This window comes from Myxine glutinosa, chromosome 5 (genome assembly GCF_964187855.1).
Source record: "Myxine glutinosa chromosome 5, kmMyxGlut1.1, whole genome shotgun sequence".
NCBI classification, from domain to species: domain Eukaryota; kingdom Metazoa; phylum Chordata; class Myxini; order Myxiniformes; family Myxinidae; genus Myxine; species Myxine glutinosa.
In genome coordinates, this window is record NC_136265.1 from 89916069 (window position 1) to 89935416 (window position 19348).

Below are 19348 nucleotides of genomic sequence, written 5' to 3' on the forward strand. Positions count from 1 at the left end.
ACATATTATCACCTCCACGTACAAAGCATTCACTTCTGAAATTTGGAACATATTATCACCTCCACGTACAAAGCATTCACTTCTGAAATTTGGAACATATTATCACCTCCACGAACAAAGCATTCGCTTCTGAAATTTGGAACATATCACCTCCACGTACAAAGCATTCACTTCTGAAATTTGGAACACATTATCACCTCCACGTACAAAGCATTCACTTCTGAAATTTGGAACATTATCACCTCCACGTACAAAGCATTCACTTCTGAAATTTGGAACATATTATCACCTCCACGTGCAAAGCATTCACTTCTGAAATTTGGAACATATTATCACCTCCACGTGCAAAGCATTCACTTCTGAAATTTGGAACATATTATCACCTCCACGAACAAAGCATTCACTTCTGAAATTTGGAACATATTATCACCTCCACGTACAAAGCATTCACTTCTGAAATTTGGAACATATTATCACCTCCACGTACAAAGCATTCACTTCTGAAATTTGGAACATTATCACCTCCACGTACAAAGCATTCACTTCTGAAATTTGGAACATATTATCACCTCAACGAACAAAGCATTCACTTCTGAAATTTGGAACATATTATCACCTCAACGAACAAAGCATTCACTTCTGAAATTTGGAACATATTATCACCTCAACGAACAAAGCATTCACTTCTGAAATTTGGAACATATTATCACCTCCACGTACAAAGCATTCACTTCCGAAATTTGGAACATATTATCACCTCCACGTACAAAGCATTCACTTCTGAAATTTGGAACATATTATCACCTCCACGTACAAAGCATTCACTTCTGAAATTTGGAACATATTATCACCTCAACGAACAAAGCATTCACTTCTGAAATTTGGAACATATTATCACCTCCACGTACAAAGCATTCACTTCCGAAATTTGGAACACATTATCACCTCCACGTACAAAGCATTCACTTCTGAAATTTGGAACATATTATCACCTCCACGTACAAAGCATTCACTTCTGAAATTTGGAACATTATCACCTCCACGTACAAAGCATTCACTTCTGAAATTTGGAACATATTATCACCTCAACGAACAAAGCATTCACTTCTGAAATTTGGAACACATTATCACCTCCACGTACAAAGCATTCACTTCTGAAATTTGGAACATATTATCACCTCCACGAACAAAGCATTCACTTCTGAAATTTGGAACATATTATCACCTCAACGAACAAAGCATTCACTTCTGAAATTTGGAACATATTATCACCTCAACGAACAAAGCATTCACTTCTGAAATTTGGAACATATTATCACCTCAACGAACAAAGCATTCACTTCTGAAATTTGGAACACATTATCACCTCCACGTACAAAGCATTCACTTCTGAAATTTGGAACACATTATCACCTCCACGTACAAAGCATTCACTTCTGAAATTTGGAACATATTATCACCTCAACGAACAAAGCATTCACTTCTGAAATTTGCAGCCAATTTCGACCAGTCGAAGCCGAGAAACGAATTTCCAGTCCCCATGTTGAAGATGCATACAGAGAAACGATCCCATATAAAGGCAGGGGAGCTTTGCGCTTCCTTTGATTTCATTATGATCTCAAAAAGATCTGATGATTGCAAAAACAATAAACTAGAACGACACTCTTCGACGTCATCAAAAAAGGAAATATAGGGGTTTGTTTTGGGTTTCATATGAAATATAGGGGTTTCATATGACTTTCATGGGGGTGGATGTGCTTCTTTTTCTCCTTGGAGCGATATGAAGCCGGTTGCGAAGCAAGATCCTGATGCTGGACAACACAACCCTAAAACAGCCCTCACACGGAGTAGGATCCAGGATACCGACCGATCTCACAGTGAAGATTATGGTCCCAGGTTACTTTGTTCAAAATTTCATCCTTTTATCCCAAAATTTCATGAAAAATAATTATTCCCTGTACTTGGTCGTAATGCCCCATTAAAAGCCCGCACTGGGCCACTAGTTTGTTACATGGGGCCTGTAAATGACTCAGGCCGTCACTGGTCACGTGGTGGTTTGAAAACATATGGACATCGCAGACCAAGTCACGAGCTTAACCTTCTCGATCGCTGATGTCGAGTGAAGAAACATGTTAAAATCTATCAGAACGGTATCTTTAGCGCAACTCACGATTGTGTTTAAAACACCAAATCTCCAGATTTCCTCCACTCACAACTCGCTTTGTATAAAATGTTTCTTTCGCTGCGCATTTCCTGGGAACCGCATCCATGCACGGATCTTCTTCTTCTTTACCCTAATACATGATGCTTCCGTCGAGTCCCGCTCTATCATTATCTCACCCCCAACAGCGTCTATTACGAGATCATCGTTTCCAGTATTTAATGTTGTCAAAATGTATTTCACACAAAAATATCCATCGCTGAAAGAAAAGGAGGAAAAAGAAGGTTCGACAAGCCAAGCCAGAATATACACCCCGTTGGTGTTTTCAGAGTGCGACGTCACTGAAAGGTTGTTGTTGTTTATTTGTAAGGCCCGGTTGTTCGAGGACCAGATACCTTTCTCTCAACTGTTCCGCATTCCAGGGGTGTGTTCAGGTTCCAAGCATCTCGATAATGCTTGCCAAGCCAGCCGTTCCTCATCAACAGTATTAAATGAAGTGCTTAAGCCACTTGGTGAGTGTTCTCGAAGAAACTTGGTAACTGACCCGACCTCTTGGTAACTGAACCCACCTCTTGGTAACTGAACTCACCTCTCCTTGACACAAGGCACGGTGGACATGTGGGAACAGGAAGAGTTTTACAGAAGGTTATCGGGTTGGTGAAAAAGAGACAGAAAGGAAGATTGTGAAGGGAAAAGAGCGGGAAAGAAAGGAACGAGATCGGGATTGGCAGAGTTGGAGTGAGAGAGTCGTGGAGTCCGACAAACACGTGACGAGACAGTAGAGATCCACACATTAAATAACGACAAAATAATGAAATATAAACACAAGAAGACACGGGTACCATTTGAGAAAACATCGCTGCAGGTAATAATTGATAACAGTTGGACGAGACAAATACAAAATGGCTGCCTCAGCATTGAAAGTTTTTCTCTTGGATCAAAAAGGAAATCAGAACACAAACAAAACCAAAACCACAAGTTCAGGATGAACACGTGACATTTCCAGGATAGAATCGTTTTTAATGAGGGAAGATGACAATGTGAGAATTTCTTGGATTGAAAGATTTTCTTGGCTGTGGAGAACTCAAACTTCATATGGGATTGGAGATGAAAGGACACTCATCACCAGGTACCATTCTCTATCTCCACACAGAGTGTCAGGGAATACAAACCAAGATCGGTCAACACTCCATCAGGTTACGGGACCGAGTGAGCAGGTATTTGCAAGTTGTCCAGGGTGTCCGTAATAACTCACTCATACTTCGCGAAAGACACCATGGCATGTATAACATCCACCAACTAATGCGAACAGACAGGACCCCCAGCTTAACCTCCATCCGAGAGATGGTGCACATATTGATGTATTTCCTGCGTGTGATAAACCAGGATGGCAGTTTGTAGCTGGGCTGAGGGTCAAACAAAGGTGAGATAGCTCAGAGCCGTGTGCACACCTCCAGGGTATCTGAGCAGCCCAAAAGGATGGTGATTGGAGGAAAATGATGATTGCATACCTGGAGAACATCGGTGAGACAGAAAATAATGTCGCGCAACCGCCGAAATTAATATTTGGCGGTCGCGGATTGCCGATCACGAAGGCTTTAACTCCAAGGCGGAAGCTCAATAGCAGATTCCAAAATCTAAAACCCCTAAGCGCGCGGAATGGAGGGAAGCAGCGCAAGTCCCCGCAGCCTTAGCTATCAATTCAATCAGGTGGTAAACTGCGTTCAAGTGTGTACAGAAAATAATGCAAGGGTTTATTCAGGAAAAGGGCAAGGACAGGAAAAACACGTGCCGGTAATAAAATAAGGTACTAAATCGGGATCCCGCACACCGACTTCAGAAACAAAACGAGGGATTATGAATTACGAAAATAAAAACGTCCGTTATGTAATTGGGTACACGGAGCTTGGTCTTAGCTGTCTTGTCGTCTTCAATTCCTGGCCTGGAAGAATCCTCCGTCCGCCTCGCACGCCCCGCTAGGCCCGAGCCAACGCCCTCGCCGCTGCACACGAGGTCCGTGCACCAAGCTCCAAAGCACCACGAGGTCCCACAGCAGGACAGCGAGCTCCACTCAGGCTACACTTCAGCCCAACTCGGGTCGGGGTCTCTGAACTGCGCTGCCAGGAATCCAACTGCTTGGGACCAACTACTGAACTTTGCAGTGGCGTTCGGCAACTGCTCAGGCTCAACTCTCGAACTGTGAACTGCCAACTCCGCTTGGGCTCTCTGCGCTCAACTCGGGATCAGATCTGCACTCCTCTCTCTGGTCCAACTCAAGTCGGGGCTCTGATCTCATCTGAACTGCTCACTCAACTGCCGAAAATGGCGTCCGGCCCCCGTTAATATCTCTGGCCGATGACGTCAGCATTGGCGTACTGCTCTGCCAATCAGAGCTCGCCGGCTCATCCAGGGGCATGCCCACTGCGTCACTCCACTCTCCCGCTCCTGCTCCTTGGTCACAGCACCTGCTATGCGAGGTGGGTAGGCCTCTCGGAGGTGTAAATGGTGGCGGCCAATTGTGGCGGTGTTCTAGTCCGATTTCTTCCTAAGTCATGTCATGGGGGAAGGCATCATTTAGTTTTGTACTAAAGGTCCTAACTAATGTTTATGTGGTCTGCAGTGCCATAATGGACAAAGGTTTGACTACCAGGTGAGACATACAAGGGCTCTACTGATTAACCCCTACACGACCTATCACCCGAATCTCCTGGTAGATCCACAGTTATACACCTTAACCCGACAAATGCCTACACATGACTTATTACTTATTCCCAGATTAACTTCTGGGTCATTCGCCTAGCAGGCTGAGCTGAGTCGCTCGTCCCGTGTATTTGATTGATTCTGTTGGATTTAGCGTGTGCTGTCGTGTTGTGCTTTGTGTGAATGATTGTGATGGATCCCTGTTTCGTTTCCTGGCTTATGGCGGCATGTCTGCACGTGAGATTTGCAGTACTTTGGTTTTTACTCGCCACCAAGTTGAAAATTTTGAACTGTAAGTACCCGCCATGTTTTTTCGTTGAGCCTCACGCAGCCCCGGTGTGCGCCTCTCAACAAGACAGTTCTTTTCCCCGTCTCGCCCCATCGCTCGCCCCATCGCTCATCCCATCGCCCACCCCACGGCTCGCCCCATCGCTCGTTCCACCGCTCGCCCCATCGCCCGCCCCACCGCCCACCCCATCGCTCACCCCATCGCTCACCCCACCTCTGCACGCACCGCTGCATGTACCGAGCTCGACTATCCGCTCTTACTCCTCTATCCCGAGGCCTATTCGCTACACTCGGCAAAAACTTTTGTCTTTAAACAACACCACTCGATTGACTCCTGGACTCGTGTCAGGCCTCGGAGAACTTGAAATCGGCGTTGGTCTCCTGAGAAAATGCACAAAGCGAGGCAGGAGGAGAAAGCAGAGAAAAACACCGATTGTGATTTATTTTCGCGACCAGCGACGACCCGGCCCACATTTTAATAATTCCTGCGAAAAAGTGTCTCCTGTCAACTTCAATAACCTCATCTATCCCTGTAGAACATACACAGCACCAAAACAACACCGTTCTGACCTGTATCTCACCTTATTCAACGCTCAGTCTGTAAGTAGTCCTGACAAGCGAACGGAAATTACCTCTTTTATTCAAGATAATGATAGACGTGTTTTTTCTGACCGAAACTTGGCTCCGACCCAGTGGCGACGAAGCGAGATGTGCTGATCTCAACCCACCTGGATACACCCTGCAGTCATTTCCTCGCTCCTCTCGGGGTGGGGGCGTGGCTGTTATTTACAGAGACAACTTCTCTCCCTTTGTCTCCTTCACCACGACTTTTTCGTTCGACCATTCATCCTACGAGCTAGCCCATGTCACCATCACTCTGTCAGAAAACACTCTTCATTTCTTCTGCCTCTACCGACCTCCACCTAACCGGAAAAACAAGCTTACTTACTCTATGTTCGTGACCCAGCTTCCTAATCTGCTCGACCACTGCAATACTCTTCCTGGTTTCGTCTTGATTCTTGGAGATTTCAACGTCCACTACGACCAACCATAACATCCTCTCACTTCAAAGATCATTGACCTCCTTTCTACTTTTAGTCTGTCTCAGTCTGTCTCCCAACCTACACACGTTAAAGGACACACCCTGGATTGGTTAGTGCACAGATGCGATGATCAGTTGGTGCAGTCCACGTCAGTGACCTGTGCTATCACCTCAGACCACTTCTGTGTCATCAGCCACCTGAGTATTGCTGTTCCTCGTCTTCAGCCCACCATCACTGCCCGCAACATTCGTGCCATCGACCGTTCCGCCTTTAAAGAGGACCTTCACACCCGTCTCTCTGGCCGTTCCTATGTCACTGCAGAAGACCTCGACTGTTGCCTCCGCACAGCGTTGGACTGTCATGCTCCAGCGACACGGCGTGCCGTTCCCAGACGCAGGAGTACTCCGTGGTTCAGCGCAGTCAGCGACGAAGTCAGGGCTGCCAAAAAGGAACGACGACGTGCTGAGAGACAGTGGCTGAAGACTGGCCTCACAGTCCATAAACAGTTGCATAACATAGCGAAAAGACTCGTCATAAAAATCATTCTGAAAGCAAAAACGTCATATATTTCTGATCGGATTACTAGGAGCTCCTCCTGCAAGCAACTGTTCAGCATTACCAACCGCCTGTTTGCCACCAAAAATAAATCCGTTCTTCCCACTGTATTTCCTCAAAACGAACTACCCCAATGCTTCCTGCATTTCTTTCACAATAAAATTCAGTCAATAAGAAACGATCTTGACATAGGCTATGAGCCAGACCCCCCAAATTGACCGGTCGGTACCATACAGATGGAGTAAGGCTCATTGTGATTTTTAGCAAGATATATGTCCCTAGATATGAAAAAAAAGTGATAGCAGTGTATAACTCTCGGCCATCTCTGTGTTATCACCCGAAATATTATTATACGCCCGCTTCGCTTCGCCAAAAAAATGCAATATTTGCTAAAATTGGAATAAACTAGGGCATGCCCGTACGTGGGTGCAATGCCCGTACGTGGGTACGTGGGTACGTGGGTGCGAGTACGGTGACAATCCCCCCCCCCCCCCTCTATTTACATGAAATGGTTTGGTCCATGAAATGTTTTGGTCCATTTGCAACGCCAAAGCGAACGGCGAACGCTTTACATGAAATGGTTTGGTCCATGAAATGTTTTGGTCCATTCGCAACGCCAAAGCGAACGGCGAACGGCTTGCGAGTACAGTGACAATCCCCCCCCCCCCCCCCCCTCTATTTACATGAAATGGTTTTTATTAGTTTTAAAACATAGTTTAACGCCAACATAGCGCCAACATAGTTTGCAAACGTGAAATAAATGAATACGCTCTCAAATGTGCCATCCGAGGCAGAGTGTGTTCGCCACGTTCGGCACACGCGATAGCTCGCTGCTCTCTGATTGGTTGAATCGTTTTTTGGACATAGCTCGGTAAGTAATTGTCCGATTAATATGAAACCTTGAAAAGGCACATCCTCGGGTCCCCAGCAATATACCTGGCAAGTTTAAAGTATATCGGACCCGTGGTTGTCGAGAAACAGCGGTCACAGACAAACAAACAAACAAACAAACGTACAAACAAACAAACACACAGAGATTACTGGAATTATAGATAGATATGTTTTTAAGGACCACAGAGTGCCAATAATTTGCATACTGGATGCCAACTAATATAGTAATAGAAATATAGAACATTTGTGGGGGTTATTTATCAAATTTTTGATATAATGACAAAAAATATGTTAAATTTCGTGAAAAAGTGGTCGAAATCGCTTCGAGTTCAGAATTCACATTGTACATTTTTGTCAATATTGGTAATAATACTGTATAATAACAAGGCGTATTCGTTCAAGAGATCATGATAAACCTAGAGTATGGAGCAAGTTTGCATGCATTGTGAAATATAATGTAGCTGATGTTACAAACCTACTTTAGGATACTAGCTAATACCAAAAATTACACTGAGATACCAAAAGTAGTAGACGAATAAACCTAGAATGTTCAAAAGCTATGTTTCGTTCCAAAATATCAAAATTAGGGGGTATGGTTGAACATATTTTGAACTTTGCCAAAATATGTGCCCCAAACAACCACCATATTACAAAGTAATGATATATTCCAATGCAGTGGTTCCTTGCGAAGATTTTGAGGGGTCAAATGTTACTCTGGGAGTTTTCATTTTTGAAATATTGACAAAAATGTACAATGTGAATTCTGAACTCGAAGCGATTTCGACCACTTTTTCACTAAATTTAACATATTTTTTGTCATTTTATCAATATTTTGATAAATAACCCCCACAAATGTTCTATTTTCTATTACTATATTAGTTGGCATCCAGTATGCAAATTATTGGCACTCTGTGGTCCTTAAAAACATATATTTATTCCAATTTTAGCAAATATCACATTTTTTGGCGAAGCGAAGCAGGCGTATAATATTTCGGGTGATAACACAGAGATGGCCGAGAGTTATACACTGCTATCACTTTTTTTTCATATCTAGGGACATATATCTTGCTAAAAATCACAATGAGCCTTACTCCATCTATATGGTACCGAACAACCCCCTTGGCTCATAGCCTAACAAGCAGTCACTCCTTTCCTTTGATGATGCTGAACACTGCTTTCACGGACGACCTCTTAGTTCGTTTACTCCTGTTACTGAGGAAATTGTCAAATGTACAATCCTCAAGTCAAACACAAAAACATGTGATCTTGACCCCCTTCCCACCGATTTGTTTATTGAGTGTTTGGACACCCTCCTCCCATTTATTACTGCAGTTATCAATGATTCTCTGACTACGGGTTCATTTCTGCTTCTCTTTAAGCAAGCTCTTGTTAAACCACTTCTTAAAAAGCCCACCCTTGACCTTAACGACATGAAAAATTACCGTCCTATCTCCAACCTGTCTTTCCTGTCAAAGATCACAGAAAGAATTGTGCTATCACAGATGAATGACCATCTAGTTTCAAATAATCTTTTCAATTGTCGCCAGTCAGCATATAGACCAGGCCATAGCACCGAGACCGCTCTCCTAAGAATAACAAATGATCTTCTGCCCTCTCTTGACTGTGGTAAGGTTTCCGTTCTTGCTCTTTTGGACTTGTCTGCCGCCTTTGACACGATTGACCAGAGTGTCTTAATTCGTCGTCTTGAACTCACATTTGGTATAACTGGTACTCCCCTTTCTTGGCTGATGTCCTATCTTACTGATAGAGTGCAAACAGTTGTTGTCAATGGCCAGAAATCAGCCCCTTCTCCGCTTTCCTTTGGCGTTCCCCAGGGCTCAGTCCTGGGATCTATCCTCTTTCTTTTGTAAACTCAGCCTCGATTTGATCTTGTTGCCAGACATTCAGTTGATCGCCATGCCTTTGCGGACGACAATCAGCTGTACAAAGGAAGCACGATTCAACAAATCGTGCCCACTGTTGAAGTGTTAGAAGGCTGTATTGCCGACGTGAAGGCGTGGATGACCCAAAACAAACTTCAGCTGAACGATGCTAAAACAGAGACTATGATTGTAAGATCGCACAGATGTCCTCTACAATGTTCACTTCCTACCACTATTCATGTTGGTGAAACCGATGTAAACTTTGTTTCGTCGGCCAAGAACCTTAGTGTGGTTTTCGACTGTAACATGACATTTTCCAAGCAAGTACTTCAAACTTGCAAATCAGCATACTTTCAGCTGCGAAAGATCGCATCCATTCGCCACTTTCTTACTCCTCAAGCTGCTCTAACTCAGGTCTGTGCCCTTGTCCTCTCAAGGCTAGACTATTGTAATTCTTTGTATGCTGGCTGCCCTCAGTTTCTCTTGGATAAGTTACAAAAGGTTCAAAACTCTGCCGCTCGTCTTGTCTGTAAGGCAAAGAAGTCTGACCATGTTACTCCGCTCTTTGAATCTTTACACTGGCTGCCTGTCTCTGCTCGTGTGCAATACAAAATTTGCACACTATGTTACAAATCATTGTGTGGAACGGGACCTCACTATCTCTCCGATTTGCTCACTCTCTATGAACCTCGGCGACGGCTTCGTTCAAGTGACGACTCTATGACCTTAGAACCGCCGCGCACCAGCACCAAGTCGTTTGGCAAGAAATCCTTTTCCTTTGCTGCACCTCTGCTCTGGAATGACTTGCCTTCCTCTGTTCGACATGTTGACTTTCTTCCTGCCTTTAAAACCTCCCTCAAAACCTATCTGTTTCTCAAGTCTTTTAAAGTCTAAGTCCTGTTTTCCCTTTGGTTTGAGGTGGGACAGACATCGAGAGTATGTCTGTGTACATGTGCGGGGGAGGGAGGGGAGGAGGAGGGGGAGTACACATCTGTGGGTTTTGAATGGGGAGGGAGAGGAATAGGGCAAGAGTGAAGGTGTGTCTGTGTGTGTGTATGTTTGTGTATGTGTGTGTGTGTGTGCGTTCGCATGATAATGTAAAGCGCCATGAGGGTCGTTTACTCTGCTTGATGGGGCTGCATAAGACTCCTTTATTATTATTATTATTATTACAGGTAGATTCCCTATCGCGACATCCCGACATCTCGAAGCATGTTAACTACTCAGATCTACTCTGCTCTACATATTGCTCTACCAAATTCGTAACAATAATGTGGCCTTGTGTTCAGACACAGACTTTGGAGAAACTATAACAATTCCATCCTTACCCAAACATCAATTTCTTTACCATTCTTGGGATCATTGCTCATCCCAGGTGCACAATTTGACAGTGGGCCAAGCCTCCAAAATCTTAGTTTTTGACTTTCGCGACCCACCTCTGGTATCTACCTCAAATTTTGCAAAGATTTAGATAAAAAATCACTTAGAAAGAATTCACAACTCGTCAGTGCAAAAAGTTGCACATTAATTAGTTATGCTAATTAGAAAAATATATAGCGCCATCTTGTGTCCATTATTATATAGTGTACAACTGAATGCACAACTGTGTACAACTGAATTGGAATTCTAAATATAAAGTATGTAGTCTATGTAGAGATGGGGAAACCGTCCAGGAGTTTGGGTGATCAAGGTCCTACACCCTCTCACACGCACACCTACACACACGTGCACGCACACACACACACAAACACACACACACACACACACACACACACACACACACACACACACACACACACACACACACACACACACACACACACACACACACACACACACACACACACACACACACACACACACACACAGTATATATACACACACACAAATGGAAATGATTTTAAAAAATGTTTTACCAGAAGATGGCCATTCTAATTTTAATATCAAACTGAGTGATATATATATATTGTTGCGGATTTGAGAATCCTGGGTTTGTAAATATCACCCTCTGTAAATAATAGTAATTCTTGTAAATACCTCCGTTTTGTGTGTAAAGGTCAAAGGTCGTCCCCTTAGCTAGTCCATGTACAAGCACGTAGGCCATCATAGACCTCTCTATAGTTATTTCTTATTCTATGTTAGTTTAAGGCTCTGTTTCCCACTAGTTGACTCTGCATTGCACCAAATGACATAAGATAGTTCCCTTTTCAAGTTTCCCCCAATCATCTCTTCGGAGTGCCAGTAACATTGGGCTGTTTTCTGCGGCGTTCGCCACCGTTGCATTGGGTGGGGTTATTGGCATCACCATCGCCCCAAACTCCATTTTGCACGCGGTCAACTCGGGGGAGAAGGGCGTGGCCGGCCCATCGTCTTCAGGAGGTGGAGCCAGGAAGCCTTGCGCCCAACCAGGACTCGGTGGGCACGGCTTGGTAAGGTGTGGCCATGGCTTGGTAGGGCGTGGCTATATAACCTGTGGGGGGGAAGCCCCCACCAGCAGATAACCGAGGGAGCCAGAGGCGTGTCAACGAAATACGTGTGCCTGCCGCCGCCTTGCTCTCTTCCAGCCTGGAGAGGACCTGCTTGCTGTGCCGCCCTGGCAAACCTTCCAGCCTTGTGGTCCCACCTTCCTCTCCCTCCAGCCAATCCAATCTGCAATTCCCTATTCGTGTGAGTGAGTTTGTTCTGTCTGTATTGTCCTGGGTATAAGTTAAGCCTGTATAGATAAGTAGAATTGCACTGTCTTCCTCTTCTATACATTACTTTCGTTTTCTTTCCTCCTCCTTGGTTTCTTTGATTTTGTACAATAGTAATCTATCTATAATTCCATTAATCTCTGTGTGTTTGTATGTGTGTATGTGTGTATGTTTGTCTGTGACCGCTGTTTCTCGACAACCACGGGTCCGATATACTTGAAACTTGCCAGGTATATTGCTGGGGACCCGAGGATGTGCCTTTTCAAGGTTTCATATTAATCGGACAATTACTTACCGAGCTATGTCCAAAAAACGATTCAACCAATCAGAGAGCAGCGAGCTATCGCGTGTGCCGAACGTGGCGAACACACTCTGCCTCGGATGGCACATTTGAGAGCGTATTCATTTATTTCACGTTTGCAAACTATGTTGGCACTATGTTGGCGTTAAACTATGTTTTAAAACTAATAAAAACGAATTTGCGATTCATCGTAACTGCGATATACGACCTTCCGGACAGTGAGGACTGCACTTCCGGCATCCAATCACAGAACGCGTTATTGCGTAGGCGTGGCCGATGTGAGAGCGAGCTGATGCTGAGCCCAGCGCGTGCGCCATTACGGTACGTAATTCGATTTCTTCCGGAGAAAATAATAATTTCTCGATAGAGGGGGGATATAAATAGAGGGGGGGACCCCGGGGGGATTGTCACTGTACTCGCAAGCCGTTCGCCGTTCGCTTTGGCGTTGCGAATGGACCAAAACATTTCATGGACCAAACCATTTCATGTAAAGCGTTCGCCGTTCGCTTTGGCGTTGCGAATGAACCAAAACATTTCATGAACCAAACCATTTCATGTAAATAGAGGGGGGGATATAATTTTAGATATAGATATAGTACGGGCATGCCCTAGTCTATCTATAATTCCAGTAATCTCTGTGTGTATGTGTGTATGTGTGTACGTTTGTCTGTGACCGCTGTTTCTCGACAACTACCGGTCCGATATACTTGAAACTTGCCAGGTATATTGCTGGGGACCCGAGGATGTGCCTTTTCAAGGTTTCATATTAATCGGAGAAGTAGTTACCGAGCTATGGCGATTTCTTTACCAAACACTGCAAGCCGTTCGCTTTGGACCAAACCATTGCATGTAAATAGAGGGGGGGGTTCTGTGGTCGTTGCGAATGGACCAAACCATTCATGTAAATAGAGGGGGGGGGGTTCTGTGGTCGTTACTGCCACGTGGTTTCAAAGTTTTTTTTTGTTGTTGTTGTTTGCACGCATGTTTTTTTGCACCCACGTACGGGCACGCCCTCGGATGTTTACACACACACACCCCTACACAAATTTTTTTTTTTTTTTTTTTTTTGGCAAGGAACGGGCACCCACGTACGGGCACGTCCTAGCTTATATATAGTACGGGCATGCCCTAGTCTATCTATAATTCCATTAATCTCTGTGTGTATGTGTGTATGTGTGTTTGTATGTGTGTTTGTATGTGTGTATGTTTGTCTGTGACCGCTGTTTCTCGACAACTACCGGTCCGATATACTTGAAACTTGCCAGGTATATTGCTGGGGACCCGAGGATGTGCCTTTTCAAGGTTTGAAATTAATCGCAGAAGTAGTTACCGAGCTATGGCGATTTAGCCGTTCGCCGTTCGCTTTGGCTTTGCGAATGGACCAAACCATTCATGTAAATAGAGGGGGGGGGGGGGGGTTCTGTGGTCGTTCGCTTTGGCTTTGCGAATGGACCAAACCATTCATGTAAATAGAGGGGGGGGGGGTTCTGTGGTCGTTCGCTTTGGCTTTGCGAATGGACCAAACCATTCATGTAAATAGAGGGGGGGGGGGTTCTGTGGTCGTTGCGAATGGACCAAACCATTCATGTAAATAGAGGGGGGGGGGGGTTCTGTGGTCGTTACTGCCACGTGGTTTCAAAGTTTTTTTTTGTTGTTGTTGTTTGCACGCATGTTTTTTTGCACCCACGTACGGGCACGCCCTAGGATGTTTACACACACACACCCCTACACAAATTTTTTTTATTTTTTATTTTTGGCAAGGAACGGGCACCCACGTACGGGCACGTCCTAGCTTATATATAGTACGGGCATGCCCTAGTTAATAATAAATCCCTGTTCTTCCTACCTTTGCTTTCCTTTCTTCACATCCGTTCATCTTTGTGATTTCCCCATTGAATACCTGTGGCACGATTTGGCCAACGCATAAGAATCGGGTTTTAGTACTGCTAATGGTTCGAGCCGCGGGCTGCTAATCCGCTCGGCAAATAACATCTTGTCCGTGGTCTCGAGCGAAGTTGCTCACCTGCCTCGTGGAGGGAGCTGGGCAGCTTCAGGAGTGGAGACGGCCAGTGCAAATAGGAGGATTACCCCCCCTCCACCCCCCCCCCCCCCCCCCGCTAAGGGGGAGCGCCGTGCTCTGTTTCCGCAACAATGTATATATTTTAATTCTTCATGAACTTAAATTAATTATCAAACTAGTTATCCAAGCTCTTATTAAAAATGAATTGGCATGTTATAAAAATTAACTTATTTAAAATCTTATTAAATTGGTTCACGAGTTATCAAGTGACCACTATATTCGTCATGGGTGTGTGTCTGTCTGTCCGCAGCATAACTACCCGATGATCATCTGATCTTGATGATACTTGGGTGGGAGGTTGATATCATTATCTAGTTGTGTCCTGCCTAGAGTGGGCGTATTGCGCCCATTGTGGGCGGAGCCACGCCTGAAAAAGATGTCTTTTTAGGGGGTAATCGATTTCAAGCTAAATCTTCTCCGAGAGAGTTGGTGGAATCTGACAGGGGTTTCGGTATTTGGTTTGGCCAATGCCATGTGTCTAGCCCCACGGAGCTCGATTTTTCATTTTCGCCCCAAGGTCAAGGTCACAAGGTTACTAAATTTAGAAAAGTCGATTTTTGATGGTTTTATTACATTGTTCGCTTCCTGATAGGGTCAAATGTCGTACATGATCTTATATTATCACATACATCATGAAATACAACTTTTCCAACAAATTTCAGAATATTCGACCTTTGAAGGTCACAAAGGTCAAAGTTTCAAAGTTGTCGGAATCGAACCGAATTTTCGGTATTGTGCAGCTAACTAACCTCATAACTGATTATACATTATTTTCTATCTCATTTCAAGGTCAGTAACCTTCGTTTTGACATTTCCGGGCCTGGCCTGTCCAGGCCTGTTTCGGTTATAGTCCGTCCTTTGTCATTGAATACCGCTCGTTCGTGAACCATCGTCGTCTCCTGACTTGTCTTATTTAAAATTATTAAATCATGGAATCACGCTGCTGTGCGTATTGACGACATGCATGAAGCAAAACCCCGAAGAACTAACATCAGAATCTTCGCCTTCCATGGCTGCATCTGACTACATGTAAGTCGCCATGACAGCTGCGCCAGCACTGTATGTACAGTCTGAAACAAAGCACGCGATTGGCTGATTAGCGCTCACGGCCACTCGTGGCCTATGTTACATGTGCAATATTGGACAATATTCATTTAAAAGATCGTCAACATTTTGGGTGTTTTTTCCACATTTTGAAAATATGCGCAAGTTTTGTGCTTGGCGAGTTTCAGATATTAATTAGTTAGGTCCAAAACTTCAATTCCGTGACCATTTTCTGGCTAGTAAGGTTTGACGATTGATTTGACTTCTATTGACATTTTATAACAAAAATAGCCTCTATGTCCCTCCCAAAAATCCCGGCATTTTTCGCCAGAGGCCCGAATCCAAGATGACCGCCGGCACTATCTTGAAAAATTAAGTTTTGAACCAGAACACCTAGAATCACGTACAAAGACACTTTTTTGGGTAATTTGACCACGAGGATTCCGAATCTGACATTAGTTTGACGTTATGACATTATTTTGACCCAGAAATACAAGATGGCCACCATCCAGTAGAACGAAAATGCAACTTTTAAATGGGAGAACATATGATCATGAATTAACACATTATTTTGGCTAAATCTATACTGGCCACGGAATTGAGGTCCTGATTAGTGAATTGCTATTTTCTTGTTTTTTATTTGTCTGTGTGTGTAATGTCATATACTTATTTCTGTCTTTCCAGGGAGTATACGAGCGAATGAGACGGCACTGAGAAGCGCAGTATTCAGAAGATAGCTGTCAAGAGAATGTCCACCGTTCCGTGTGTCCTCCAGTGTGGCGGGCTTTGCAATGAAGCCACTGATGTCGTTACCTCCGTTGAGAGTTGGGAAAATCTCAAGAAAAAAGCCCTGTTATGGAGCGGTCTTGACAAGTTCGGAGACGTTTATGCAACAGTCAATTGGGATAATGGTCCCGGCAGACAATGTGTCCATAAATCATGTAGGCTGACCTTATGGAATGCTAATAAACTGGAGCAGGCCAAGACAAGACAGAAAAAACGAGAAGTCAAGGAATGCCAATCTCAGTCTTCGTCCATGTCTGAGGCTTTCCCCCCGGCTGCTTCTCCACCTGCCAAGCGGCTGCGATCAAGTGTAGAAGGGCTGATACATGAAAAACCAAAATGTGTCTGGTGCTGTAAACCGGAGTCGGCAAAGCACCCAGAATCAAAGCTGTCCCTGATTTCGTATGATAATGCATGGGCAACGTTCAAGAGTCACATGGTGGTCCTCGAAGATCAGAGCATGCGAGACAGAATCAACTGTATGATCGATTATGCAGCTGATGACCCATATGCGATTGAGATCAGATATCACAACCAATGCTGGTTGAAATATGTGCGTAGTTACCAGAAAATGAGTGAAGATGACAAACTCCCACGCATGCACAATGTCAATCTCCGTGAGGCTCAGACTATCTTCTTTGACCACATCAGAACAGTTACCTTTGAGGAACGTGAGCTAAGGTCACTACAGAGCCTCCTCAAAGACTACAGCTCTATCATATCTCGGTATGGCTTCTCAACATCCAGCATCAAGTCATCCTTTATCAAAGATATCCTGACCCGGGAGTTTGAGGGCAAGATCGGCTTCCACTCCCGCCCTCAGAGAAACCAGAGCGACCTAGTCTATGACACGTCTGGGGGTGGTTCATATGATGTCATAACGTCAAACTAATGTCAGATTCGGAATCCTCGTGGTCAAATTACCCAAAAAAGTGTCTTTGTACGTGATTCTAGGTGTTCTGGTTCAAAACTTAATTTTTCAAGATAGTGCCGGCGGTCATCTTGGATTCGGGCCTCTGGCGAAAAATGCCGGGATTTTTGGGAGGGACATAGAGGCTATTTTTGTTATAAAATGTCAATAGAAGTCAAATCAATCGTCAAACCTTACTAGCCAGAAAATGGTCACGGATTTGAAGTTTTGGACCTAACTAATTAATATCTGAAACTCGTCAAGCACAAAACTTGCACATATTTTCAAAATGTGGAAAAAACACCCGAAATGTTGACGATCTTTTAAATGAATATTGTCCAATATTGCACATGTAACATAGGCCACGAGTGGCCGTGAGCGCTAATCAGCCAATCGCGTGCTTCGTTTCAGACTGTACATACAGTGCTGGCGCAGCTGTCATGGCGACTTACATGTAGTCAGATGCAGCCATGGAAGGCGAAGATTCTGATGTTAGTTCTTCGGGGTTTTGCTTCATGCATGTCGTCAATACGCACAGCAGCGTGATTCCATGATTTAATAATTTTAAATAAGACAAGTCAGGAGACGACGATGGTTCACGAACGAGCGGTATTCAATGACAAAGGACGGACTATAACCGAAACAGGCCTGGACAGGCCAGGCCCGGAAATGTCAAAACGAAGGTTACTGACCTTGAAATGAGATAGAAAATAATGTATAATCAGTTATGAGGTTAGTTAGCTGCACAATACCGAAAATTCGGTTCGATTCCGACAACTTTGAAACTTTGACCTTTGTGACCTTCAAAGGTCGAATATTCTGAAATTTGTTGGAAAAGTTGTATTTCATGATGTATGTGATAATATAAGATCATGTACGACATTTGACCCTATCAGGAAGCGAACAATGTAATAAAACCATCAAAAATCGACTTTTCTAAATTTAGTAACCTTGTGACCTTGACCTTGGGGCGAAAATGAAAAATCGAGCTCCGTGGGGCTAGACACATGGCATTGGCCAAACCAAATACCGAAACCCCTGTCAGATTCCACTAACTCTCTCGGAAAAGATTTAGCTTGAAATCGATTACCCCCTAAAAAGACATCTTTTTTGGGCGTGGCTCCGCCCACAATGGGCGCAATACGCCCACTCTAGGCAGGACACAACTAGATAATGATATCAACCTCCCACCCAAGTATCATCAAGATCAGATGATCATCGGGTAGTTATGCTGCGGACAGACAGACACACACCCATGACGAATATAGTGGTCACTTGATAACTCGTGAACCAATTTAATAAGATTTTAAATAAGTTAATTTTTTCATCAATGTTATTTTTTATAACATTCCAATTCATTTTTAATAAGAGCTTGGATAACTAGTTTGATAATTAATTTAAGTTCATGAAGAATTAAAATATATACATTGTTGCGGAAACGGAGCACGGCTCTCCCCCTTAGCGGGGGGGGGGGGGGGTAATCCCCCTTCTATTTGCACTGGCCGTCTCCACTCCTGAAGCTGCCCAGCTCCCTCCACGAGGCAGGTGAGCAACTTCGCTCGAGACCGCGGACAAGATGTTATTTGCCGAGCGGATTAGCAGCCCGCGGCTCGAACCATTAGCAGTACTAAAACCCGATTCTTATGTGTTGGCCAAATCGTGCCACAGGTATTCAATGGGGAAATCACAAAGATGAACGGATGTGAAGAAAGGAAAGCAAAGGTAGGAAGAACAGAGATTTATTATTAATTACTATTGTACAAAATCAAAGAAACCAAGGAGGAGGAAAGAAAACGAAAGTAATGTATAGAAGAGGAAGACAGTGCAATTCTACTTATCTATACAGGCTTAACTTATACCCAGGACAATACAGACAGAACGAACTAACTCACACGAATAGGGAATTGCAGATTGGATTGGCTGGAGGGAGAGGAAGGTGGGACCACAAGGCTGGAAGGTTTGCCAGGGCGGCACAGCAAGCAGGTCCTCTCCAGGCTGGAAGCGAGCAAGGCGGCG

At 44.2% G+C, this 19348-nt stretch overlaps 1 protein-coding gene across 1 annotated transcript in view; it reads right to left on the minus strand.

The window, feature by feature from the left end:
- Positions 1–19348, minus strand: part of LOC137428469 (uncharacterized) — a 112419-nt gene that overhangs the window by 37272 nt on the left and 55799 nt on the right. Inside the window, exon 5 of the mRNA XM_078777380.1 lies at positions 2171–2294. Coding sequence (XP_078633506.1) covers positions 2171–2294 — 124 coding nt within the window. The remainder of the gene's footprint in view (positions 1–2170; positions 2295–19348) is intronic.